This window comes from Hippocampus bargibanti, linkage group LG07, assembly GCF_051943395.1.
Source record: "Hippocampus bargibanti isolate YZ-2025 linkage group LG07, ASM5194339v1, whole genome shotgun sequence".
Taxonomy (NCBI): Eukaryota; Metazoa; Chordata; class Actinopteri; order Syngnathiformes; family Syngnathidae; genus Hippocampus; species Hippocampus bargibanti.
Window position 1 is genome coordinate 25,051,897 of NC_142740.1, and position 24,687 is coordinate 25,076,583.

A 24,687-nucleotide genomic window follows, 5' to 3' on the forward strand; every position below is an offset into this window, starting at 1 on the left:
AGGCATACACATTGTTCTTAGTCACTGCCTTTCATTGCTCTGCCTATTTGTTTGTCTGTCTTTCTGTATTTGCATCTGCTAATTCATCTGCCTTGTCCTCTTGCGGCTTACAAGTTTCAACTGGACAGTCCCACTTTTCATTCACTCACACTTTTGTCCATATTGAGTGTCCAGCTCTCTAACATATCTCAAGTTTAATCATGCATGCAGTTCCACATATGCATGCTCCCGTTTGTCAATTGCAATCATGTCTAGATAGATTATATTCAGAGCAATAATGATATCAACAATTAAAGATGCTAATTATCTGTGCGTGTGCGTGTGTGTGCGCGCTACGCAAATGTGATTAGGCAGCATGTGTTCACTGACAAGGCAAATATCCATGACATATGAAGCTTTTGAAATATCAAACATTAACTTACATTTCCACTTAGTTTACATTTGTATTAAATTTGCTAAAAGGTCTAAAACGACACTTACAGAATGTTTTAAAATTCGTCCCATTCAAATACATTTTGTCCCCTGATACTCACGGTTTGCACCTGTGGATTAGCTGTGAAATATATTTGTTGTTTTGAATGTATTTTTGTAACATAATAATAATAATAATAATAATAGTACAATTCATTTATAAACTCCTTTCAAAACTATCAAGGACACTTTCCAATCACAGGATAAGAACATATTTTTTTCCTGCGGGCGGGTGACACATTTACACAGAAAACACTCATTTAATTAACATTTTTTTTATTTTTGGTGGTTATAAATTATATATATTTAATCCGCCCTTCACCAATGCATTTCAATTATATGTGAATTTTCGCAATTCAAGGGTTGGGTCAGTCCCTATCCCTGATCCACTGCCATGTAAAACATTAGCACCATCTACATGACAAAGCTATTCCATTGGTTCCCAACGTAAGTCATTGTTAGATAATTTTATATTGTCAGATGGCCTCATGAGACATCAGTTTCGTCTTTCAGCCATGTCATTCACTCACACATTATATGGCACGCATGGTTTTACATCATTAAGTAATTACATACCCTGGTGGGTCACAGGCCGTGTGTGTAATTAATCATATCATCGTGCAAACCTCAACGTGGTATTTCCTTCAACTGGGATTCCATCCGTCATTAGCATCAACATCTGCATGTGGATATCTCCACAGTCCTCCTTATCTTTTGCCTGAGGTTGCACTTATGGCAGAGGAATGAATGGGTTGGGTGGCCTTGTCATCGGTCTCTGGGTGTGCTACAATGTGAAGACATGTAGAACTGACATGCTGAGCCAAATATACATCTGGCAAGTGAGAGGAGGGGGGGGGGGAGATGGAGACATGGGGGGATACAAGGGAGGACACGTGAGGAGGATCAGGGAGGGATGCAGGGATGGGTGGGGAGTGCAGTGTACTGTCCAGAGCCCTCCTTCCCCTTGTCTGTGTCATTCAGAGCATGAACATTTCTTTAATCACAACGTAGAAAGCTAAGGCACGTGGAGGACGTGTGTCACACTGCTCTGTCTACTTGTATCCCCCCCCCCCCCCCCCCAACGCCCCCATATCGTCCTTTATCCAACAATGCTGATTTCGAGTTACGAATAACTGTACATAGGAAGATTTTTGTGGCTACTGTATGTCGAAAAATGTTCGGACAGAGATGCTGTATTTTACATTTTATTTTGCGCGTCTTTTTCCGTCCGAGCCCGCTTGCGATTGGCTGCGTACTGTGCTTCACGCGCATGCACGCACACTGGATGTTTACACGACGGACACCAAGGCTGACCAATCAGCGCCCGGCAATGCTGAAGTGTTGCTAACGCGTTCAGGCCCCGATCCGCCGAGCTTGCTTACAATTGTCTGTGTAGATAGAGTATGTGGGCAGGGAGGAAATCCCTCTTCACATTTGACGCTCCTGTAGGAGGCGATGCATAACAAAAAGTAATGACTGCTGGCACGTAATTTAGTAATTACATGGCAGCAGCTTCAGTAATGGCTTACTGAAGACCCAAGGATATATGTTGTCGTACTACAGTAGGTGTGAATTCATTTTGCGTCTGTGTTTTATACTTCCCTATTCAGTGTTTGACTTTGACATAGATTTCATACAAAATATAGTACTGAAGCAACTTGCGAGCGAATTCATCTTATGAACGACCACTCTTAAGGTGGGGAGCATCTGTAATTCCCTTCTCACGAAATCTATCTTCTTTAACTGTGTTCACTTCCCTTTTCGCCGCTCTCCCAGTTTAATTCCTTTTTCCATGTTTGACACGATCAATACTTGAAATTAATCGTGTCCCTTGTGGCACCTCATGGCACCATCACTATCCGTCCTCCCTTTTCTTGAAATGGGTGGATGCACTTTGTTTACGACGGGATATGTTATTCTTGCTTTATTGACGAAGCAGCAGGAAGGGATTGCAGCCTGAGTGCCTGAGATAAGCCTGCCTTTTTTTCTGACTGTCAGCCTGTCAGGAGCGTGTGTGTGTGTGTGTGTGTGTGTGTGTGCGTGCGTGCGTGTGTGCGTGCGTGTGTGTGCGTGTTTCGCACGAGTTGTTGTCATCGCGTTTAGAGAGGTTGTTGTGACAAGTCACCCGGCTTTGTCACACTAGAGAACAAAACCGTTTCGTTAGGTCCACATGTAGAAAATTCTGGATTACAAAACTGTATTTATTCAACTCTTTTTCTTTCTGATTAAATTAAAATGATTGCAAGTTTTACTTCAGGCGTTCTTCACTTTTTATTTACCGCATTTTCCAGTGTATAAGGCGAACCTCCAATGAATGCTGTATTTCCAAACTTTTTCCACATAGGACGCACCGGACTATAAGGTGCACCTTTAATGAATGAAAAGAAAAATCCAAATATAGTCTACTATACATATATCAAATGTTTCCAAATATAAGGCACACCACATAATAAGGCGCCACAGTAGAGGCTGGGCTTATATACAAGTTCTTCTACAAAGGGAAATGTAGTCGTGGCTGCTGACAGTAGTTATGAGATCTCTTGTGGCTCAATATGACTTCACATATAGAAAGATGTCTTCCTTCCAATCTTTTTTCAAGTATAAATGCATCTGTAACAAAAAGAAATACAAAATATACATAACTATGTAACATATAAGGCACACCTGCGTATAAGGAGCAAATGACCCATTTGGAAGAAAATCAAGACCACTGGGTGCGCCTTATGCACCGGAAAATGCGGTAATTATCCGATACTTTCCCCTGCGTTCCTTACCTCAGGACGGCATGCAGGCCAAGGTCCTTCTGCGGATTGTTCCCACAATGTAGAAGGCATATAAATATCTAGTTCTAAAAAATTACAATTCAGGGGGGCTTTGAGGTACAGCCAATGCCTGATTATTTGGTTAATATGCATTTGCGCAAAAGAAATACCAGTGACAAACAAGAGCAAAAAAAAAAAAAAAATAATACTAATTGAATTATACAGTACTTATACAGTACAAATAGTAAAGAATTCTGGAACTTAGCAATATCAGTCACACAGCGCTCTCTGTAAGCCTCTTCGGGTGGGTTTGAAGTTCTAAAGGGGACAGTTCAAAACATCTCCCAGCCAGAAAATAGCCGCTCGCTACCCTTCAGATACCAGTTTCCAAAAATGAAGTGGTTGTGCCCAGATTATTTTCAAAAGCCAAATGAGGAGTGTGAGGAGAAGACTGGTGGACAGGGAAAACCCATGTGAAGTTTTGTCTCCAATGCCAGTTGAAGATGGGGTTGGGACGGGAGAATGTGACTTCAAGTGAGAACAACAACTTTTGAGTTTGATTGAACGATGCCAGTACCTGTGAATGCAAAGAAGTTGGACTGTGTGCTTCTTGGATTGTTGTCCATTGCGGATCTCTTATGAATTTACTCCCTATAGAATCAAAACATGATATTTTGACGCTGCCCGACCAACTCAAAACCTATGAATTTGGAAGTAGGCAAATACTAATGAATACGAAATAGTCATGTGATGCTCTGACGAATGGAAAATGTTGCTAGACTTGATGCCAAACACAGTACGATTCATTTATTGGTAATCTCGTGCATGTTCCCTCAGTCACTTTAGATCATAAATAAATGGAGGGGAAGGTCTTTATATTCCCCAACACACACGCACACACCTGTTTGGCCAAGATATCTGACTTTTATTCACTTCTCTGATGTGTCACTTCCCTCTTTCCCACAGCAACTGAACCATCCAAATGTGATAAAGTATCATGCATCTTTTATTGAGGACAATGAGCTAAACATAGTACTGGAGTTAGCTGATGCCGGAGACCTCTCGCGGATGATCAAGGTAAGTGACCCAGCAGAAGTCACAACATTAAAGAACAGTTTGTATGAATGCAGAATATTCTTGAATATCATTGACACGAAGATACAAAAAAAACATGATCAAATCCAGATTCGTACTTATTAAATCATAAACTCCCCTTCAAAATGATTGGAAGTTTGGGAGATTTAATTCTCGCGAATTTAACGTTCGCAAGTCGAAAAGTTTGTTTTATATATATATATATATATCGTCTGGATGAATGGATCAAATGGATTGATTTCAACACAGTTTTAGCTAATAAAGGGCTCCACAAATAGAACAATAATAGAACATTCAACTGAATAAACAACTGAATGAACAAAAAAACAAAAGTAAAACACGCAAACACACTCATGTCTCTGCCTCTCTGTATTGTTTGGGTAGTTTATAATGGCTTCAAAGAAACTGCGCTGAGTCAAATACAGAGCTATTGCGTTTGTGCTTGTATGTTTGGATGTCATAATCATGCGACACAAGCATTTTTTTTCTTCTCCTTTTTACCTTTTCACCAATGCAAGGAAAGAAATCACTGTTTTTTTTTAGCTAACAGTAGCATAGTTATTCCCAATGCGAAGGCATGCATTAGTGAGCATCGATTATGTAAACATACAGTTACAGTATGAAGAGAATAAGGCCAAATGCATGTATTTTACTATTGGCTTCATTATTTCTTTCAATTTCCGTTTTATTCCATTCTAATATTCCATTGATCTTATTTTGGTCATTTCAAAATCTAAATAAAATCAAACGGCTTAATTTGCATGCACTGACAGAATATTGCATGTGCGGTATTTGCCGTGAAAGGAGTTGGCGGTGGGCATCTCTGTGCTTCCCCATTGACATCAAACAATTCTCTGATATGGAAATAGAGGGCAAGGGAAGAATGGCTTCTTAGTGGGGCTTTATTAGGATATAGGCCAAGGTCTATCCTTTCTTCTATCCATCTACCGCTATTATCCTCTTCTTTTTTTCTTTCTTTGTTCAATGTGGCTGTTCACCCATCGACTTCACCAAAATGTCTTTGCATTTATCTTTTGTGTTGTTGATGCTATTTCAACTAATTGCATTTTAAATGTCATACATGAAAATGACTAACGTGTGAAACAAGCAAATGAAACCAAACCAAACCTGTCATGCTACTTTGGTCTTCGAAAGGCAGCATTGAGTCACTGCCGTATTTTCGTCACATACGGTGGACATGGCCAAAGCATCTGAGAAATTGAAGGAGGGCTCCATTTTTTTCCTGTTTTTCTTTTCATATTTGCCATGTGGAGCCAACACAACTAAGAAATGTTGGATGCATGATAACCACATATCGATAACTAACCAGTCACAGGAAGTCTGTTTTCGTGATCAAATTAAGAGGGAAAGAGACCCACTTGGAGCAAAGCAAATGGCCAATTTAATATTAAAAAGATGAAATTGTTCAAACTCATTTATTTAGGTGGACAAATAAATAAACATTGTATTTTTGTGGGCCCAAAAGAGCCTGGAAGCTTTCAAACCCCAAGTATAGTTTCACTGAGCGTTTCCGTTTTTTTTTTTTTTTTTTTTTTTTTTTGTGGAGCAGTTTGTCTTTCCACTCTTGTTTTTGTGCACAAGATGGTATTCGCTGCACTAGTTGCATGAATACAGACACTTCCCAACTTACAAACAACATACGTTTCGAACGGTTGCTCTTCAGGTGAATTTGTTCGTAAGTTGCTACAGTGCTATATTTTGTAATGAACGTATGTTTAAGTCTTATATAAGTAAGTTTCAGGTTTATATAAGTATGTTTAAGGCTTGTATAAGTAACCTGTATATGTTTGTACTGAAAAATAAACATTTAATAAAATATATGCTCTATTCATATATGTACATGTACAACTGGAGAGAATACTACATATGTTACTACAAAAATGTTCGTAAGTACTGTTGTTCATAACATAAATTGTTCGTAAGTAGGAGAGCATCTGTACTATGTTTTTAGTGGAACTGGCATAGAAAATGTGACTCATAAATTCAACAAGCGGATTCGAATGTATAAGGTCAGCAATGTAGAATGGTGCAGTTACTCTATTACAGATGATGACATCTTTAGCGAATATTAGTATTGTTGTTGTTATTGTTATTATTTCGTTGATACAGCTGCACCAAATGTTTTTCTAAGCTACTGGTACTGTGTGACTGCAGCTTGTATACAAATAGCAGGGCACTAAAAAGGAAATCACAATTTTGTTATGTTAGCTCGTGGTTGGTTTGCCCAATAGTTGTTAGCTGAAGCTTTGTCTATGCTATTTAACTTTTTAATAAGTGACCACATGCTGGATGACTCGGATCAGTTCTACCCTCCAAAATAAACTGAACAACAAACAAAAAAACAGCAATAACAACTGTTACAATGTGCCACTGAAAGCTTCACAAAAGAACTAAATGCCAGATGGGGTAGTTTTGGAAGGTACCACACACACACATTTCCTGTCTTTGTTATTGAGAGCGCATGTGCTTTTGATTGAAGGCCATGGAGAACATGAGAAGAGACTGAGGAACGGGACCGAATAAGAGGAAATCGATCTGGGTCCGATTAAACAGAGAAGGGATAGGCATATGCACTACGGGCCAATATTGAAAACAGTAATGCAGGGCACAACTTTTTATGCAGTTGTTAAAATCTTGTAGTGAATGAATCGGCATCAGAAATCCTTTAACTCATTCACTGTCAGATGTGCAAAAATGCGTCCACTCCCAAGGTTTTTGTCATTGTCACTAGAATTCCTGGAGCCACTGAATATTTAGTTTTAGGACTGCATAAACAATCAATGCAGCGTAAGAAACATTGAACTCTCTTCTTTTGTCAGCTGTCCAAAAGACAATGCAATACATACATATTGGTTTATATAGCGCTTTAACAACAGCTGAAGCTGGAACAAAGCGCTAACATGAAAAAAGGGAAATGCTGCCCCTTTGTGAAAGGAAAAAACATTGCCAGAGGCCATGGCCAGCGCTTTAATCGGCACCCAAACAAGAAAAAACAAAACCCGAACATATTCGGGAATGGCGCTCTATTTCATATTTTCAATTCCCGAATAAATTTGTGAATGGCAGTGAATGAGTTAATACTTCCACAATGGGGAAATTTGCAATGTTTTCACTTAAAGTAATGATTTGCTCTGTGTGTGCATGAACGTGTGTGTGTGTGTGTTTCTTTCACAGCACTTTAAGAAGCAGAGAAGGCTTATCCCCGAAAGAACTGTGTGGAAGTACTTTGTCCAGCTTTGCAGCGCACTTGAGCATATGCACTCCCGGAGGGTCATGCACAGAGGTACCCATTGATGAAAAACACTCCCATGTACAGTCCTACACAAATTTATTAGACAGTCATTTCATTTCAGGTTTATACCTCCGCCGCCCAACATTAAAGGCCTCCTTCAAAAATATATATTACATATATTTGTGTGTGTGTGTGCGCGCGTGTTTGTGTGTGTGTGTGTGTGTGTGTGTGCACTTGTGTGTGTGTGTGTGTGTGTGTGTGCGCGCGCGCGCGCGCAAAAATATGTCTGATGATATGCATTTTTGAATTCATATTTCTAATGCCCTGTTGCTGTTAGTGATCATTGTTTTCCTGGCTCAAGTTTGAGCAGAGACGGTACTCAGCGGACTCACTTTCTTTTCCAGGAAAACAGACTTTAAAATAAGAGTTCCAACAAAGATATGGTAAACATCATGTTACGGCGTTCGGTTATTAAAACGACCATCGGAGAATGATGAGCTCATGGCTTGTCTGCTGGGGCCACTTTTATTTTCAAGCATCGTTCAAGCATTTTGTGGTCCATACTCACCTGTGCTGCAATAGTATGCTATAATGTCCTCCATTTCAAATAAAGAAATAAACAAACAAAACAAAAACATGTCATAGTGTATCTATCCACAAGGAAAAAGGTGGGTAAAACCCCGATTTGATCTGTTTCTTCTTCGGTAGTTGTTCTCTATTTCTATTGGTCAAAGAATATAGTGTTCATGGAACCATGTGTGTTCAATAGCACCCAGTAAAATTAAGTCGTCGGAAGTGTGCACACACACACACACTCGCACACACACACACACACACACACACACACGGCTATTAGTGTGAGAGACTTCCGTTAGTCTGTCTTTGGGACACGAATGAATTGAGAGCTCTGGGTTTTAAAGACCTCTTTACAGAGAGCAGTTCTGTGGAAAGCCACTTAAGAACTACACTGGACCAAGTTAATAAATTTCAAAGGCTGATATGCATCATCATGTCTCCAACATTATTCCAAAAACATGACAATGACTTGTCTGACTAATGTGACTAAAGCAAAAATAAATGGTACATACAGTTTCTCAAATGCAACAGGCTGGCTTCATATCATTGTAGAATATCACATTGACATACCAGGAATTTCAATTTAATAGCAACAAACTGACCAGAATTTGTTAGAGCATCAGCTAAGTATCTAACTAACTCCTTTCTTCTTCAGATATAAAACCAGCCAATGTATTCATCACAGCTACAGGAGTAGTGAAGCTAGGAGATCTGGGACTGGGACGGTTCTTCAGCTCCAAAACCACGGCTGCTCACTCTTTAGGTAATTTGCATGTGTCTTATAAATCCTTGGAAATAAAAGAAATACACTCTTCTGTTAGTGCGAAATGCATATAGATACATACCTTTGCACGAGGCAACCCCGCAGTAATCACCTGCAGTTGGATGTGTTTCATTAGCCATGGCGAGAGCCGAGCCATGTGTCATTTAGCCATGCTGCCTACTCAGAATTGTGCCCAACAGCTTCATAGTCCACTTAATCACTTCCTGTTGCATTGCCCTTTCACCCCTGTACAGATGGATACAGAGCACATGCATTTGACACACGGTCAGATAGGGGCTGTGTTTTGTTAAAACAAGATGGCAAACTTTACAATCAAAGTTACTATGAGCATTATGTGGAAGACTGTTTGCCGTAGGAAATAAAATCTTATGATGCAGTATTTTGCTTTGAAGATATGAGCCGCTATAGTAATTAGGATGTTGGCCTTGTTCAAGAGTGCACACAAGAAAAAGGCCGCTAAACCGGAGACAAATTGACAGGTTCGAACCACATGTTCTGTTAGTCTTTGATAATGAGTTGGATATTGGATGAACTATGAGCCATGTTCTGTGAATCTTTTGGAGTGAAGCCAGATTGAGACATTTGAGTGATAATTAATTTCTGAAGGAACAGACCCAGACATTTGTTCCGCTTTTAAGTAGACATGGAGTTCAACACAAAAAGACCCCTGCACGCTTCTTCCTCTCTTCAAAGGTGTGCAGGTGTTTAGAACGGTAATGTCACACTTAACAATTTGTAAACTGCCTGCACTTACCGCCGTTTATCACTGTGGCCTTAACCCATCACTGTTAATTTGCTGTGTCGAAAGGTTGCATGAATTGATGAATTAAATATTACGTTTTGGATAACTGCGTCTTCGCTGACACATGATGTATTTTGTATCCAATCCTGTAAAATACTAAAAACTCAAATGCTACAAAAATATTCAACCAGTATAATTATTAACTCATTTACTGCCATTTACACATTTATTCAGGAATTAAAAATATGACAGAGTGCCATTCCTGAATTTGTTTGGGTTTTCATGCTTGGGTGCCAATAAAGCGCTGGCCATGGGCTCTGGAAATGTGTTTTTTTTTTTTTCACAAGGCAGCAGCATTTCCCTTTTCCCCATGTTAGTGCTTTGTTCACGATTAAGATTTCTGTCAACAAGACATTGGAATTGATAGAGATGTATGAGGTTTACATTTTGGCCTGCAGAGATGTCCAAAGTAGCCGTCCAAAACCTTTCTGCCAGCCTCCTGGCATCTTAAATTAAGTAGATAGGAATATGTTGAACATATTCTACCGTCATTCACACCGTCTCACTTTCCGATGTCGAAGTGTTATTATCACACTCAGCATGCTATTCCAGGCCACTGTGCACTGGCAGCAGCAGCACACACTGTGGAAAAAGTGTGACTTTCATGATCTCTGTGAAAATGCCTGCAATTCCTCATTAAACGTTAAGTCCACAGCACCCTCTTTAGGCTGACCGGGGACAGGCAGCCCTTTCCATACCACTCCTAATGATTCTTATTAAGCTACTTGGAAGTCATCTTACAGACAATAGACACATAAAATATCGAGCTATTAACGCTAGTATCAAAGAATTCATGTGTGCATCAATGTTCATCATTGAAACTGATAGAGACCGAATATTTCTGACAGAAACACTTTAGAAAAGTTCAATTTTTCCCCAGACTGATAACAGACTCCACAACTCTTGATACCAATTAATGTACAGTATACCACCAGTACACTTGCTGCATAACATACCAAGCCAATGGCAAATAATATTGAAGAAATAACATTTGTTGATGGCAGAAGACTCACTTCACATTAGAGAATTTCAGTTGAAAATAAAACCGGATTTTACACCAGCCAATATTGGTAGATAATTTTTTCAACTTAATTAAAATATCGTTTATCTCAACCAGTCTAGGTTGTACCTCACTGACTGCCCTCGATAGGCTCCAGCACTCCCACGAGTGGATGGATTAAATGGACTAAAAATAAAATACAATGACATGCAACCATCCAGAGGAAAAATACCATTCCTAAAACAAAATATAGGTACAGTATATATCTGTACAAATGCAAAAAAATGCAGCATGTGAACACTGTAGAATACACCCACAAAAAGTGCTACTATGTTGGCCTTGCTGCATTCAACAGGAACACTTGACCTTGTTAATAATTTGACTGAATAGTTTCAACGTTCTGCTTTTTTGGTAAATGAAAGTCACGTGTAAAGTACATATTGATATACTGAAATACTGTAATCGAGAAAGCCATCATACTACTCAAATTGAGCATACAGTATTTATGGCGGAATGGACCCCAGACATTATATTGGTACTCGCTCATCCCTTCAGATATTTCTGTGCACAAGAAGCCCTCCATATAGCATATTTCCTGTCAAAATTGTCAGGTAGAGATCTGGTGGAAAATGAAAGAGTGCCTATAAAACACTTAATGACGCCGGATGATCCGTTTATGATGGGTCGTCTAATAAATTTAACCACTTTAGACGGCAAAGTATATGTGAAAAAGCTATAATATATGACACTTGAGCAACTTTTGTGAGCAGAACATCATCTGCAATGTCGACTTTGGCGAGTAAAGGGAGAGACGAAGAAGAAAGCAACCAGAAAGGTGATGTAGCCATTAAAAGAAAAAAGACATCAGGCAGTCATATGTAATATGATACACCTGTAATTAACACCTTTAATGAGGGCAGGGTGAACAATGTTAACTGTGGAATGAGAAAATTCAGAAATAGCAGAACACAAGCTGGAATACTCTGGGAAGATTATTGGAGATGAATGTGAAGATTTCGACAAATATGTCTCAAAATGGATGCTTATTCTATAAAAGCCAGCAGCTAAGTTGTAAAGACAGGTCATGTTAAAATAATGAGGAAAAGCAATAAATTCAATGTGACTAAAACAGACTCCAAATAGGCTGCTGTGATTCCTGGAAATGTCAAAATCTGTCAAAACCTGCACGAAGAATACATTAAATATGGAGGCCATCGTTTAAAGCAAACATGCCAAAGCAGCATTAGCTGTAAGCTGTGTTCTGCAAATGGAGAATTGGTCAAGTTATCCTCGTAAATGGAATCCAAGTTTAAACGGACAGTTAGGACGGCGGAAAAAAATCATTAGCACCGCCCTTCCCATTCTCAAGGACTTGCACACTGTAAGAACAAAGAGAAGGGCACAGAAAATCCTACTGGACCCTTCGCACCCTGCCCACAACCTTTTCCAGCTACTCCCCTCAGGCAGGCACTACCGATCCATTCGCGCTAAATAATAATTTTTGCAAGAATCAGTTGACTGCTTATCAGTTCACTTAATTAACAGTAATATACATCACACCGTTTAACTCTCTTGAATTGCTTTGTGAAAAATACAATATGGTCTATGGGCAATAATTGAAATCAATCCCAATTTGACTTTCAATTCATTAAGACAAGTAAATTCATTCACCATGTTGAGGCAGGCTCAACCCGGTGCGCTTTTTTTTTCATGCAACCATTTGCATAAGAGAGGCTGATTCTTTTTAATCAGCTAATAATGAATGTTTGGGGAGCTTATTCCCAACGTATCATGAGACCAAACGCGTGAGCGCATGCTCTAAAATCTGCTCGATGACCAATTAGAGCCTCCTTTTTATTCCTCTCTTCAAGTTACATTTCTCACTACCACTTTTTACCCACTTCATTGTTCTTTTTTTAAGTGTTATTTTCCCCCTTCTATACCCAGTAAACGTTCCCCAAAAGGAAAGTCATATTTCCATTTCTATTGGCTTCTAATCTAATCAGGGAAAATTCTCCCACTTATGTCAGGTTCTTATGCACCTTTCTGGCGCACTTGCAACATTCTGTGATTCTCCCATCCAAGATTTTGACATACTCTGCGCGTAACCTGGAAATGTATCCGCAACAACCACTATTTTGTACGAATTCTGAAGACTGGCTCTGTTACAATTGTCTGTGGACTGCTGATACATGTCCTAGCTTTGATACCACACTACCACACAATCTCTGTCTCTTTTTTCTTCTCGGGTTACTCTGAAACACTTCCCACTGTGGATTTTGTGTGTTCATTTTTGTTTTAACTCAAATTCTTTGCTTGAGCATCTAGGACCTTTTTTCCAAACAAAACAGCATCTAAAATGGAAGCTTCATTTGTCTCTAATAAAAAAAAAATACAAACTTTAATGAAACCCAAATTGTAAAAATCATTGTACATTTCGGCTGCTCAATATAGTTTTGGACAAATTGGTGCAGTGCTGACTTTTTTAGTGAGGAACTGGAAAGAGCACATGACACAATTTTATGAAAATAATATAGCTTGTGTTGTTCAAGACGAAATGTGGACTTGCTCAATGCTTCCAATTTTCCACATAAGTTTGCCTTCAGAGTCTGTGGAATGAGTACATGTTCGTAAAACGCCGGCCATTTGTGATTACTGTAATGTAAAACTGCTGCTGGATGTGCATGGTCGACTTTTACTTGGGAATTGCCAGCAAACAGAAAGCAAATGCAAAAAGCAGTCTCTCAAACTGCTAAGAATGCAGCAAATCTATAAAGCCAGTTGTGGTGTCTTACAGACATGATGTAAAGCTATGTGGTTCCTGTTGGAGTCCAGTTGGGTGAAGGTCTGATTCTCTGGAGAGCTGCCAGTCACCAGTGTAGTCTTAGATTCTAGAATTTCCAAACCAGAACCAGAAATGGGCCTCCTTTTCAGGCTCACCCAGTGCTTCTGGGGCGTCTTCAATCGCTGCTGCTTCAGATCATTACCAAGGCCACTAATCAAAACTGATTTATGTATATTTCGTGTCAGCTGTGCATGAATACACAACGTTGTCGTGCTTTGACAATTGTATGCCCTTTATGGCCGCTCATGGTTATATGCAACCTTTAAATATCATTTTACGTTAGCTGACTAATAATTAATAGGGGGCATATATTTCAATGACTCACTGTAGTTTGCCTTACTTGCACTCTTATGACAATTCTTTGAGTGTTCCAAACTCTGAACTTGTCATGGTTGAGAGGACAGCTTGTTCCTTGTCCTCTTTTGTGGACTGTATGAGCGTACGTCATGAAGTGTATAAACAACTGTAAGCAATGCAAAATCTTAATAATCAATGTTTCCCCTGTTCTCTTTTTCCACTTCCATCTCTCGGTGTACCATTCCATCATCAAGTTGGTACTCCATACTACATGTCACCGGAGAGGATACATGAAAACGGATACAACTTCAAATCAGACATCTGGTCACTAGGATGCCTGCTCTACGAGGTAAAGTACAGACAAATATACTTTGTACAAATGTGGTAGCCTGTGGTAGGATTTTCCACAAAAAGTAATTAGTCATTACATTAATAATAATAATAATAATACATTACATTTTGAGGGCCTTTCAAAGCTCTCAATGGCACTTTACAGTCACAGACAAGCATAGGTACTGTAATAAATAAAATATAATCACAAATAGAATGCAATAAATAAAATACAATTATAAATTGAAACAAGAGAGAGAGGGCTACACAGAAAATTCAATTTTAAATAGGTGGGTTGGGAATCGATGTTACGAATGTTGGGAGGAAGTGAGTTCCAAAGTTTGGGGGCAGAGCAGCTGAAGGCTCTGTCCCCCATCGTGCTGAGACGAGCAGGGGGAGCACACAGAGGCGGAGGGAGGAAGAGGATCTGAGGGAACGAAAGAGAATAGAAAAAAGGTCAGATAGGTATGTGGGGGGCAAGGTTATGGATAACTTTAAATGTATAAAGAAGAATTTTAAAGTTGATTCTATATTGAGCGGGAGCCAGTGGAGCTCTTGGAGGACGGGGGTGATGTGGTGAAAGGATGAGGTTCTGGTGATGATCCGACTTGAATAATTCTGGACGAGTTGAAGTTTGTGCAGAGGTTTCTGAGGGACACCAAAGAGAAGTGAATTGCAATAGTCAATCCGGGACGTGAGAAGACTATGAACGAGGATAGCAGTGGTGTGAGGAGTGAGAGACGAGCGAAGACGATTGATATTGCTTAGGTGGAAATACGCAGACCGGGTTAAGTTACATTGTTAAAAATAAATAGTCTATGGTCATGTGGGCATGCATGCGTGTTCAAATAGCTGTGCGGTTGCTAATTTGGGTCTGGATCTTTGATGACATGAAATCAGAAATTTATATAGACTGTATCTAAAATGAAGGATATCATAAAGGGTCCTTGACCAAAGAGAATAATTGTAGGAAGATGGAATGTAAAGCGGAACGGGCCAGCTCATAGAACAAGGGTGTCAAAGTCATTTTTAGCGGTCAGCCAGATTGTAGTTACGGTTTCTTCTCTGGGGCCGTTATGAATTTGGGGAAACCATTAGAATGTTTCATTTCCTCCCCCATTTTCCATATAGAGCCCACAGCAAATTAATCTATAGCTAGGTTTCAAAAATGAAGTCAAAAATAATGACTGTCATTGTGGCTTATGGGGGACAATTTGACATTTTGGTTCTGACTTCAGCAAGCATCATGGCACTTTGACATGCTTGACATGTTTTTGCGGGCCGAATAAAATGATGTGGCAGCCAGATTTGGCCCCCGGGCCTTGAATTTGACACCGATGTCATAGAAGGAAAGGGGTAGGTAGTGCTTGAGATGGAAGACCTCCTTGAACTACAGCACCATCCATAAGGTCAAGGTAGGCCATGCAAGAAAATGGTGGAGATGAAGATTACCCAAGCCCTGCACACCACACCATGCACCGCCCTACCCACTCTCGAGGACTTGCACGCTACAAGAACCAAGCCACATACTTGGCCAATAAAGATGATTCTGATTGTGATTCTGATAATATGCGATTTGAAGACCAGGCCCAAACTGCTTGCGTCCAAAAGGCATCCAGAATGTGTGGAAACGCATTCCCTCCTTCTTTCCTCTCTACTTTTTTCGACTCCCTTTTCTTCCCATTCCCTCTGCGTGGATCCCTTTTCTTCACTTAACCTACAGGCATCAGGAATTCATAGAGACAGCCAAGCAGGATCCCATTGGTACTCATTGATCTCACTCGGAACAAGGTAGCGGCTGAGGTTTTTGTGCTGGTTTGTGCATGTGCCCACATGGACAACAGCTTCGTTTGAAAGCGCCGTTTTTTTTCCCTCTCCCCAATCTCCCACCTCCATTCTTATGCCTTCGGGTTAGGTGAAGTCCAAAGGGTCTGTCAATACCTGGTCATATTGGATCAGCGTCTATCTTCATTTTTTTACATTCTGTTTGATCCCTTTCTTCTTGTGTCCACCCTGATTACGTTCTTTGACCCTCCACTGTGCCCCTGAGCCAAATCCCTCCTCTGTGATAGCAGCCGTCGTGTGTCTGCCACAGTGACACGGAAGGTAAGGTTGCGGAGTTTGCGCAGCATCAGTTGATGAAAATGATCATCTTCCAAATTTGTCTCCTCCTTTCACTGGGAAAAATACCCTTTTTTTGGATTGGTATGGACTTAACTCACACGTTTACCTTTTGGCACGCACAATTGACACTCTACACATGGTTTTAGTAGATGGGCAGATTCCCTTTTTAATGTAGCTCGGCCATTTATTCCTTCTCAAAATGAGTCTGTGTCTCATTGGAACCTCATTATAGGATATGTATAGGTGTTGTTTTGATGAGGCCCGGCAATTTTGGTTCTCTGGAATTTGCATTTACATGTGATGAGCTGCCCCACGGCTCACTCTGTGTTTTTGAGAGTGGACTTTTTTAAGGAAAAAAAAAACTGTGAGCCTCCTTTAAAAGTTTTACAAAGTTGGTTTGAAAGTGGAGTAAAGGAAGCATTTTTTGTAAAACAACAAAACCCTTCACTAAATCGCCAGGGTGGTTTAAGTTATAATTTGGATCATGCTTACAGCAAACCTCTTAGATCGTTACCACGTAGGCTTAGTCATGCTGATGAGGTGATACCAGAGCAAATGAGGCAATCAGAGGCAGTCATAGTACATAATCAGACAGGACAAAAGAAGTAATCAGATTATCTTCAGGGAGGAGTCCACTACTCTACCCAACCTTAGAGCAGGGACGTATCAAAGCAGAGGTCTGGCACCACCACCTATATAAATAGGGCCAGAGCTACCAACAGAACTTTAGTTCGCTGACAAAGCTTTTCGGATGAGGAGCGAAATGTCCAACACCTTCAAAGAAGTACAGATGACTGCTGAGGAACCCTTTATGTCGATGGACCGCTACTGTACGAGTGAGAGCTTACTCAGACGTTTAACAAATAATTTTTGCTTTTTCTAAGTACTTATCATTTTTTCATAATAATGTAACCTATTTACAAACACCTCATAACTGGTGGCATTTGATCAAATCTCTCTTTCGATTACAGACTCATAGTAGAGAAGAAAAGTAGTGATCCTATCCGTTTGCTAAAACAGAATACATATTACTTTAAAATGAACACACCAATATATCAAACACAGAGCTACAGTACATTTTATAAAATCCTGCTCACTGGAACACCATACAGATTCTGGTCATGAGAATTAATCAGCCCACCCTCACGCTTTCCTTTGTTATTAATATGTCAAAGTTTAGGAATCATTGCCGCGCCGGGAGTCGGTGTATTTGTAATAACAGTCTTCAGACACTCTGACTTGTTCCTTGATATCGATATAATCCCAAAGAAACGTGAAGGGTAAATGTAAATGTGAAAAAAGTCATGCTTACTTCCCTTGCACAAGTGTGTAATAGAAAGTGGTACTGGACGTGTGTACGTTTCGTTGCCATTATTTGAAGGTATAGAAAAGGGTAAAGTGTGAACAGTCCTCGTGGAGAGCTGGAGAAGCTTACACAGCTGCTTAAAGGACAACGACACAATTTTTTTGTTTCCTAACTGACATCAGAAAAACGTTTTATAGCATCTAAAATACCCAAAACACGCAGGCTGATATTTTTAGTCAAATGAAAAACGGCAATAAAAATGACTTAGTGTCCAAAAACTACTTCAAAATGAATCCGGAAATGGCAGGGTTTCAGAAGGTCCCACCCCTTTGTTCGTGACGTCACGCCAAGACGTCTTGACTTGCTCAAGAATCAAAACAATGGCTTCAGATTCGGAGAAGACCTTTTCTTGTTACTCATCCAGTTATGAATATGATTCAAACAGTTGTGAATTGGAAAGCATAAATGTTTGCAATCGATTAAAGAAGTCATTCCGTGTCATTTTGAGGCATCTGGACTGAAATGTAGCGTCCCAGAAAACGCACAAGATGGCGCCCAAGCTCCGTTGGAAATGGGCTGATTTGTCTGCTGGGAATTTGTGTCTGCTCTCGACAAATAATAGTCTTGATGCAACACACAACGATTCACCATCGCGTTATTCATGTGTTTTCCTTCTAACTTTGCCGTCAACACAGATCAACACGAAGTTTTCAGACCAAACAAAGTACCCAAAATGCATTGTGTGTCGCTTTCTCGGTCCGTGACAATACTTACCGTGACGTCACGGTAGGTATCGTCACCAACTCAAAAACAAGACTTCCTAAATATTCAGCGCGAGTCTTAAAACGTAAAATATAGCTATATGCAGTGGAATTTTTGTAAAATACACTCAGTAGAAGTCATTTGAACTGATTTTACAAATTATGGACACAACTTGTCCGGAGGCGTCGGTTGTCCTTTAAAGAAGCAGAAAAGACGTGACTCAATGAGTGTTGATTAAACAAGGACATTTGCGGACTTTGTGAAGGTTCAGGAAGAGCTTTACTGATGAAAAGCGAAGCCTGTTTCTCTTTTTGTGTGTGTGTACTACCGCTCATGACTCGCACCCCTTTAGACACCAGGCATGCATTTGCAATAGATTTTTTCGACAATCAATGAGCCATAATATCTCTCTCTCTGTCTCTCAATCTCAATCCACGCACACGCACGAACAAACCAGGGCTTCAGAGGTCAGACACTGAGTCAATCATCTAAACCGTTGCAGTGACACTGAAAAAAAAAAGACTGTGTTTGTGTGGCATGCATCTCGATATGTGAGTGCGGGGGGCCAGTAGCTGTCAGGGGGCGAGGAGCAGCAGACACTAATGAAGCAGATGAATAGTGCAAAAACTCCCAAATAAAAACAGGACAGTTGACATTTTTCATCTGTCAAAAAGTTGATGCATGAAAATACATCTGGGGTCTTGTTTAACCCTTTGCCTTCTGGTATCTACTTCTGGCATATCCTCCCCCCACCTCCCAACCACCGCATCCTCCTGTGCGTCTGTTTCAGTCTCCTTCTCTTTTTGTCTTACTTACTTTGAAGTGTATATTTTTGGGTAAACACTCACCACCACCCAAAAACATGCACATTGTTCTACTGAATCAAAAGGCAGACAGTGAGAGAGTCAACATGGTCCCTTCCATAGCATTGAAATGAACATTTGCAGCCAATAGTCAACATTTTTAGTTCAATGAAACAGAAACACTCCTCTGAAAGACATTTTTCCTCTACACGTTTGACAGATATGTGCTCTATTTGTATATTTATTTATTTTTACAGCAAATGAGAATGTTTGGTGGAAGCGAAACTGAAAGTGGTTCTTTGTTTGACATTTAATGCATGTCTCACACCTCACTGGACTGATGGCATTTCAGCTTGGAATGAATTGATTAAATAGTGAACGGATTTAATGGCGTGCAATTTAGTATTCATTTTAATTGTGAGGTTGATATGTACGTACGTATAAGTCAGGTTATTCCTGAAGAATTAATAATTAGTCAAGGGGGAAATCAGGGCTCCAGACGGATTATAAATGCTGGCAATTTGCAATTACTATTATTGATATTATAATAAAAGTACATTTCATTTATAAGCGCCTTTCAAAACTCTCAAGGACACTTTACAGTCACAGGATATTTTTTATGCATGCATGCATATATATATATATATATATATATATATATATATATATATATATATATATATATATATATATATATATATATATATACACACACAGTAAAGTCTCATTATATCGATATCGGTTATATTGATAGTACCGCTTATTACGATACTATTTCTATGAACGCAAGGAGAAAATTACATGCGCGCAGGGTCGGATATATCGATAGTCCCGGTTATATCGATATTTTTTCGGACTCCCGAGAATATCGATATAACGAGACTTCACTGTATATATATATATATATATATATATATATATATATATAAAACACAAAAATAGAAACAGGCTTCGCTTTTCATCAGTAAAGCTTTTCCTGAACCTTCACAACACTCATTCAATCAGGTCTTTTCTGCTTCTTTAAAGGACAACCGACGTCTCCGGACAATTTGTGTCCATAATTTGTAAAATGGCTTGAAATGACTTCAACTGAGCGTATTTTAACAAGATTCCACCGCATATAGCTATATTTTACGTTTTAAGACTTGCGCTTGCAAGTCAAACAACGATTGACACAATACTGACAGTTCATTTGTAAGGTGAAACAATAGAATATATATATATATATATATATATATATATATATATATATATATATATATATATATAGTAAAGTCTCGTTATATCGATATTCAAGGGAGTCCGAAAAAATATCGACATAACCGGGACGATCGATATATCCGATCCTGCGCCGAACTGCATTAAACAAAAGCCGCCAAAAGAGGGCAGCCAAGCGCCATATAAGAAACGGAGCTGGCCATTAGCTCCCTTTTTTTTGGGAGATGTTCCCCCAATGTTGCCTCAAAATGGCACATATAATTCTTTAATGATTGTAAACATGTATGCTTTAATCTTCAGAACTACAGTGTATTTGAAACATATTCATAACTGGATGTGTAACAAGAAAGCATATTATCCGAATCTGAAGCCATTGTTTGGATTCACAAGCAATGCAAGACGTCTTGGCGTGAAGTCATTTTTATTTGCATTTGAATAAAAAGTGACATCGGCTGTCCTTTAATACACAGTATGGAATGTTAATAATTTTCAAAATCATCGCGCTTCAGCAGACAAAACAAGAAACATTGTTGCAAAAAACGATTGCATTCATATACAGTACAGTGGGCATGTACATAACACAACAGGGAAACTGCAACGCTTACATCTTACTGTATTATGTATACAATTTAAAAAAGTCATCAATCTTCTTCTGCTTCCCATTTTTACCTTTTAACACAAACACTTCAATCTCGTCTGCTACACACGAGCTAGCGTCTGAAAATGAAAATGGCTCTGCTACACGGGTGCTGGGCACGTAACCAAGTCACCTGACCAAGTCGACCAATGGCGCGACTGATGGCGTGACACGTAACCAAGACACGTGACCAAGTTGACCAATGGCGCGACCGATGGCGTGTCACGTGACAAAGTCACACGGCCAAGTCGACCAATAGCGCGACCGATGGCGGCTCATGTGACCAAGTCGACCAATGGCGCGACCGATGGCGGCTCACGTAACAAGACACGTGACCAAGTTGACCAATGGCGCGACGGATATATCGATATAAACAACAAAAATGGCCGGCGGGGGATGAAAAGGAGCACCGTAATAACCGGATTATCGTAATGACCGGGTATCGTACTAAACGGTACTAATTATACATAAAAAGACTAGAAATGTGCAAGGGAAATGAAAATAGTATCGTAATAAGCGGTACTATCGATATAACCGATATAACGATATTTACGTGTGTATATATATATATATATATATATATATATATATATATATATATATATATTTTTCTATTGTTTCACCTTACAAATGAACTGTCAGTGTCAATCGTGGTTTTATAAAGTGAGTATTTTGGTCAAAATCGTGAGTATCCTGACTAAATGGTGAGACTTAACTCGAGACTTACAAAGGCAACCCCATCTTTCATCAGCATCTGTTGATAAAGTTGATAATTCCAACATTCACTACCTCCACAAGCATTCCAAGCTCAGTGAGATACCATTTGTTTCAATCGTGGTAAGTACATTAGTTTGGTACATACCGAGCAATGAATTTTGAAGCATCAAGTTTTTTTTTTCTTTCTGCATATTAGTTCCTTCCCGCTTGTCCTCACACTATTTTCTCCTGTCTGCATATTTCAGATGGCAGCCCTACAAAGTCCGTTCTATGGCGATAAGATGAACCTCTACTCCCTTTGTAAGAAGATAGAGCAGTGCGACTACCCACCGCTTCCATCAGATCATTACTCGGAGGAAGTGAGTCATATCTATCTATATATAAATAGTAGCTAAGTATCTTCTCAGATAGTCAAACTAATTTAACTGTTTTTTTAAGTGTGGATTCATCAACACTTCTGAATATGAATAGAAAATGTTCAGTGAAACAAATCTTAAGCAACATTGACCCCTTTCTTGTATGCCATGCAACTGATTTTGACTTGTATTGTTTTTTTTAATGTCTGAAACGAATCCAGCTACTGGTGCAACATATTTCCCCGTAATGCCCTTTACTCCATGATGAAAAGCCCATGATTTTAACTGTTTGAAAATGAAATCCAACTTATCAAAAGCATCTGTCCGTGCTACAGAAGGAGGGCGAAACAAAATGAGCTTGAGGATCACGTTGCCTTCACTCAATCTTAAATTATCAACCGTAATTCTGCAAAGCCGCATTCGTGCACATACATGTAATGCAGTCAGGCTGCGGTTAAAGATGGCATGGTGGTTGATTGCATGTGATGTGTGCCTGTGTGTGTGTAGATTTTTCATCTGTGTGCTCGCTACGCAGGGATCTTTTTTGCCTTATTTGTCTCAAAACTCCATCAAAGCATCTGAACATACAACAATTTGATATGTCGCATTTCTCTGGAGAAGTTGGGCTGCTTTTGAGGTGAATGTATCAAAGCACATTTACATCGACAAACAGCACAAATTCCCCCCTCCCCCCCCTTTTTTTTGGGTGTGTGAAAATGTTGCCAAGAATTGTAATTGGATACTTACAAATACTGCAGGGGCACAACCTCAGATTTTATGAAAAAAAAATAAACATTTACTGGGCTGTATGATTGTGTAAGAGTTCAAATCAGCTATTCACAGTGACTCTGAAGTGCAAAACAAAACAAAAAAGCAAAGATTTTTTTCTTTTTTTCTTACTTTTTCTTTTTATTTGATTTTGTGTTGAGATTTTTGTTTGTAATTGTTGTTGTGCATAATTTGGATTTGCAGTTTGTGTCATATCAGAATCATCATTTATTGGCCAAATGTGTAGAACACACAAGGAATTTGTCTCTGGTAGAACATGCGTGCTCATATCATCATATAAAAAATGACAAATAAGTATGGCAGGTATATAATTTAGCTATTTTGTTCTTTTTTTGGTTTATCTTTTCAAATTTTCTGTGTGGTAATTTGGGGGGGGTGTTTGTGTTTTTAATTATTATTATGAATTATTCTAATTAAAAAAAATACTCATTCACTGCCAGACATGTGTCCACTCCAGTGCCAGGGTTTTTGTCATTGTTACTCGAATTCCAGGACCCACACAATATTGAGTTTTAGGACTACATAAACATTCAATACAGCGTTAGAAACCTTACACTGTCTATTTTCATTAAATAAAAGTTAATTCCTAAATTATATGGGTCTGCAGTTATATGAGCTTGAAATGAGGGCGATTGTCCAAAATACAATGTGATACATACATACATGTAATAATAATAATAATAATAATAATATATTTCATTTATATGCACCTTTCAAAACTCTCAAGGACACTTTACAGTCACATTTTTCTGCGGGTGAGCAGTGGCAGCAACACGCGCCAGCGTTCACTCAAGAAATACGTTAGCACTCACTAACATATTGGTTTATATAGTGCTTTAACAACATCTGAAGCTGGAACAAAGCGCTAATATGGAAAAAGGGCAAATGCTGCTCCCTTGTGGAAGGCAAAAACATTGCCAGAGGCCATTTAGTGGCACCCAGACAAGAAAAAAAACCTAACAAATTCCAGAATTGGTGTTCTACATCATATTTTCAATTCCCGAATACATTCTGGAATGGCAGTGAATGAGTTAAATTAAAGTAAAAAAATATATATTTTAATTAATAGTTATTTTTGTTGCTCCATTTTGTGTGGGGGAGGGGCGCTGTTGTTTTTGATGCTTTCTTGTGTTTTGCACTTCAGAGCCACCATAGTTCGACCCTTTTACCGTCTTCTCTGACTGACCGCTTTGCTTCAATGCTGAAAGCAGCACGAAACCACCAGCTGACTTTTTGGAAGGTTAAAAGAAAAAAAAATCCCCCTTTTACCAAACATCACATACATTGCAGACAGACTATTAAAATCCTTTTAATAGTGTATTTAAAAGTTATGTTTTTTTTGTTGCTGGTTGCATTCATACCCCAATGATTTTACCACTGCTTTATAATTTAGTAAGCATAAAAACAGGCTAATAAGATCCTTGTAGGTGGCCGTTGCATGCGTTTAAATGACCATTTTTCCACTTTGCTGGCCGTATGTCTGCATCCACGAGTCCACAGTGGGTAGTGAGAAGTTTCTGCTGTAACTCCTGCACAGTGCTTTTCATTGCCACTTTGGTGCTTACTTCATTAGGCTGAAAGGCTAATTTAATTGCATGGCGTTTCTTGTCTTAGAATGTCTGTTTTTTTTCCTTCTTTTTTTTTTAATGTGCATGAGCCATCGCACAAGCGCACATTCCTTCCCGTGGCTCCCTCTCTACATATCCACCGCTCGGAGCTGGAGCGTGCCCCACATGTCACCCACATCCCACAGATAGGGA

The 24,687-nt window shown here is 39.3% G+C and overlaps 1 protein-coding gene across 1 annotated transcript in view; it reads left to right on the forward strand.

The window, feature by feature from the left end:
* nek7 (NIMA-related kinase 7) overlaps window positions 1-24,687 on the forward strand; it is a 64,883-nt gene that overhangs the window by 35,381 nt on the left and 4,815 nt on the right. The window contains exons 5-9 of the mRNA XM_089001457.1: window positions 4,200-4,310; window positions 7,524-7,632; window positions 8,813-8,920; window positions 14,140-14,234; window positions 22,028-22,141. Of these exons, the coding sequence (XP_088857583.1) occupies window positions 4,200-4,310; window positions 7,524-7,632; window positions 8,813-8,920; window positions 14,140-14,234; window positions 22,028-22,141 (537 nt within the window). The remainder of the gene's footprint in view (window positions 1-4,199; window positions 4,311-7,523; window positions 7,633-8,812; window positions 8,921-14,139; window positions 14,235-22,027; window positions 22,142-24,687) is intronic.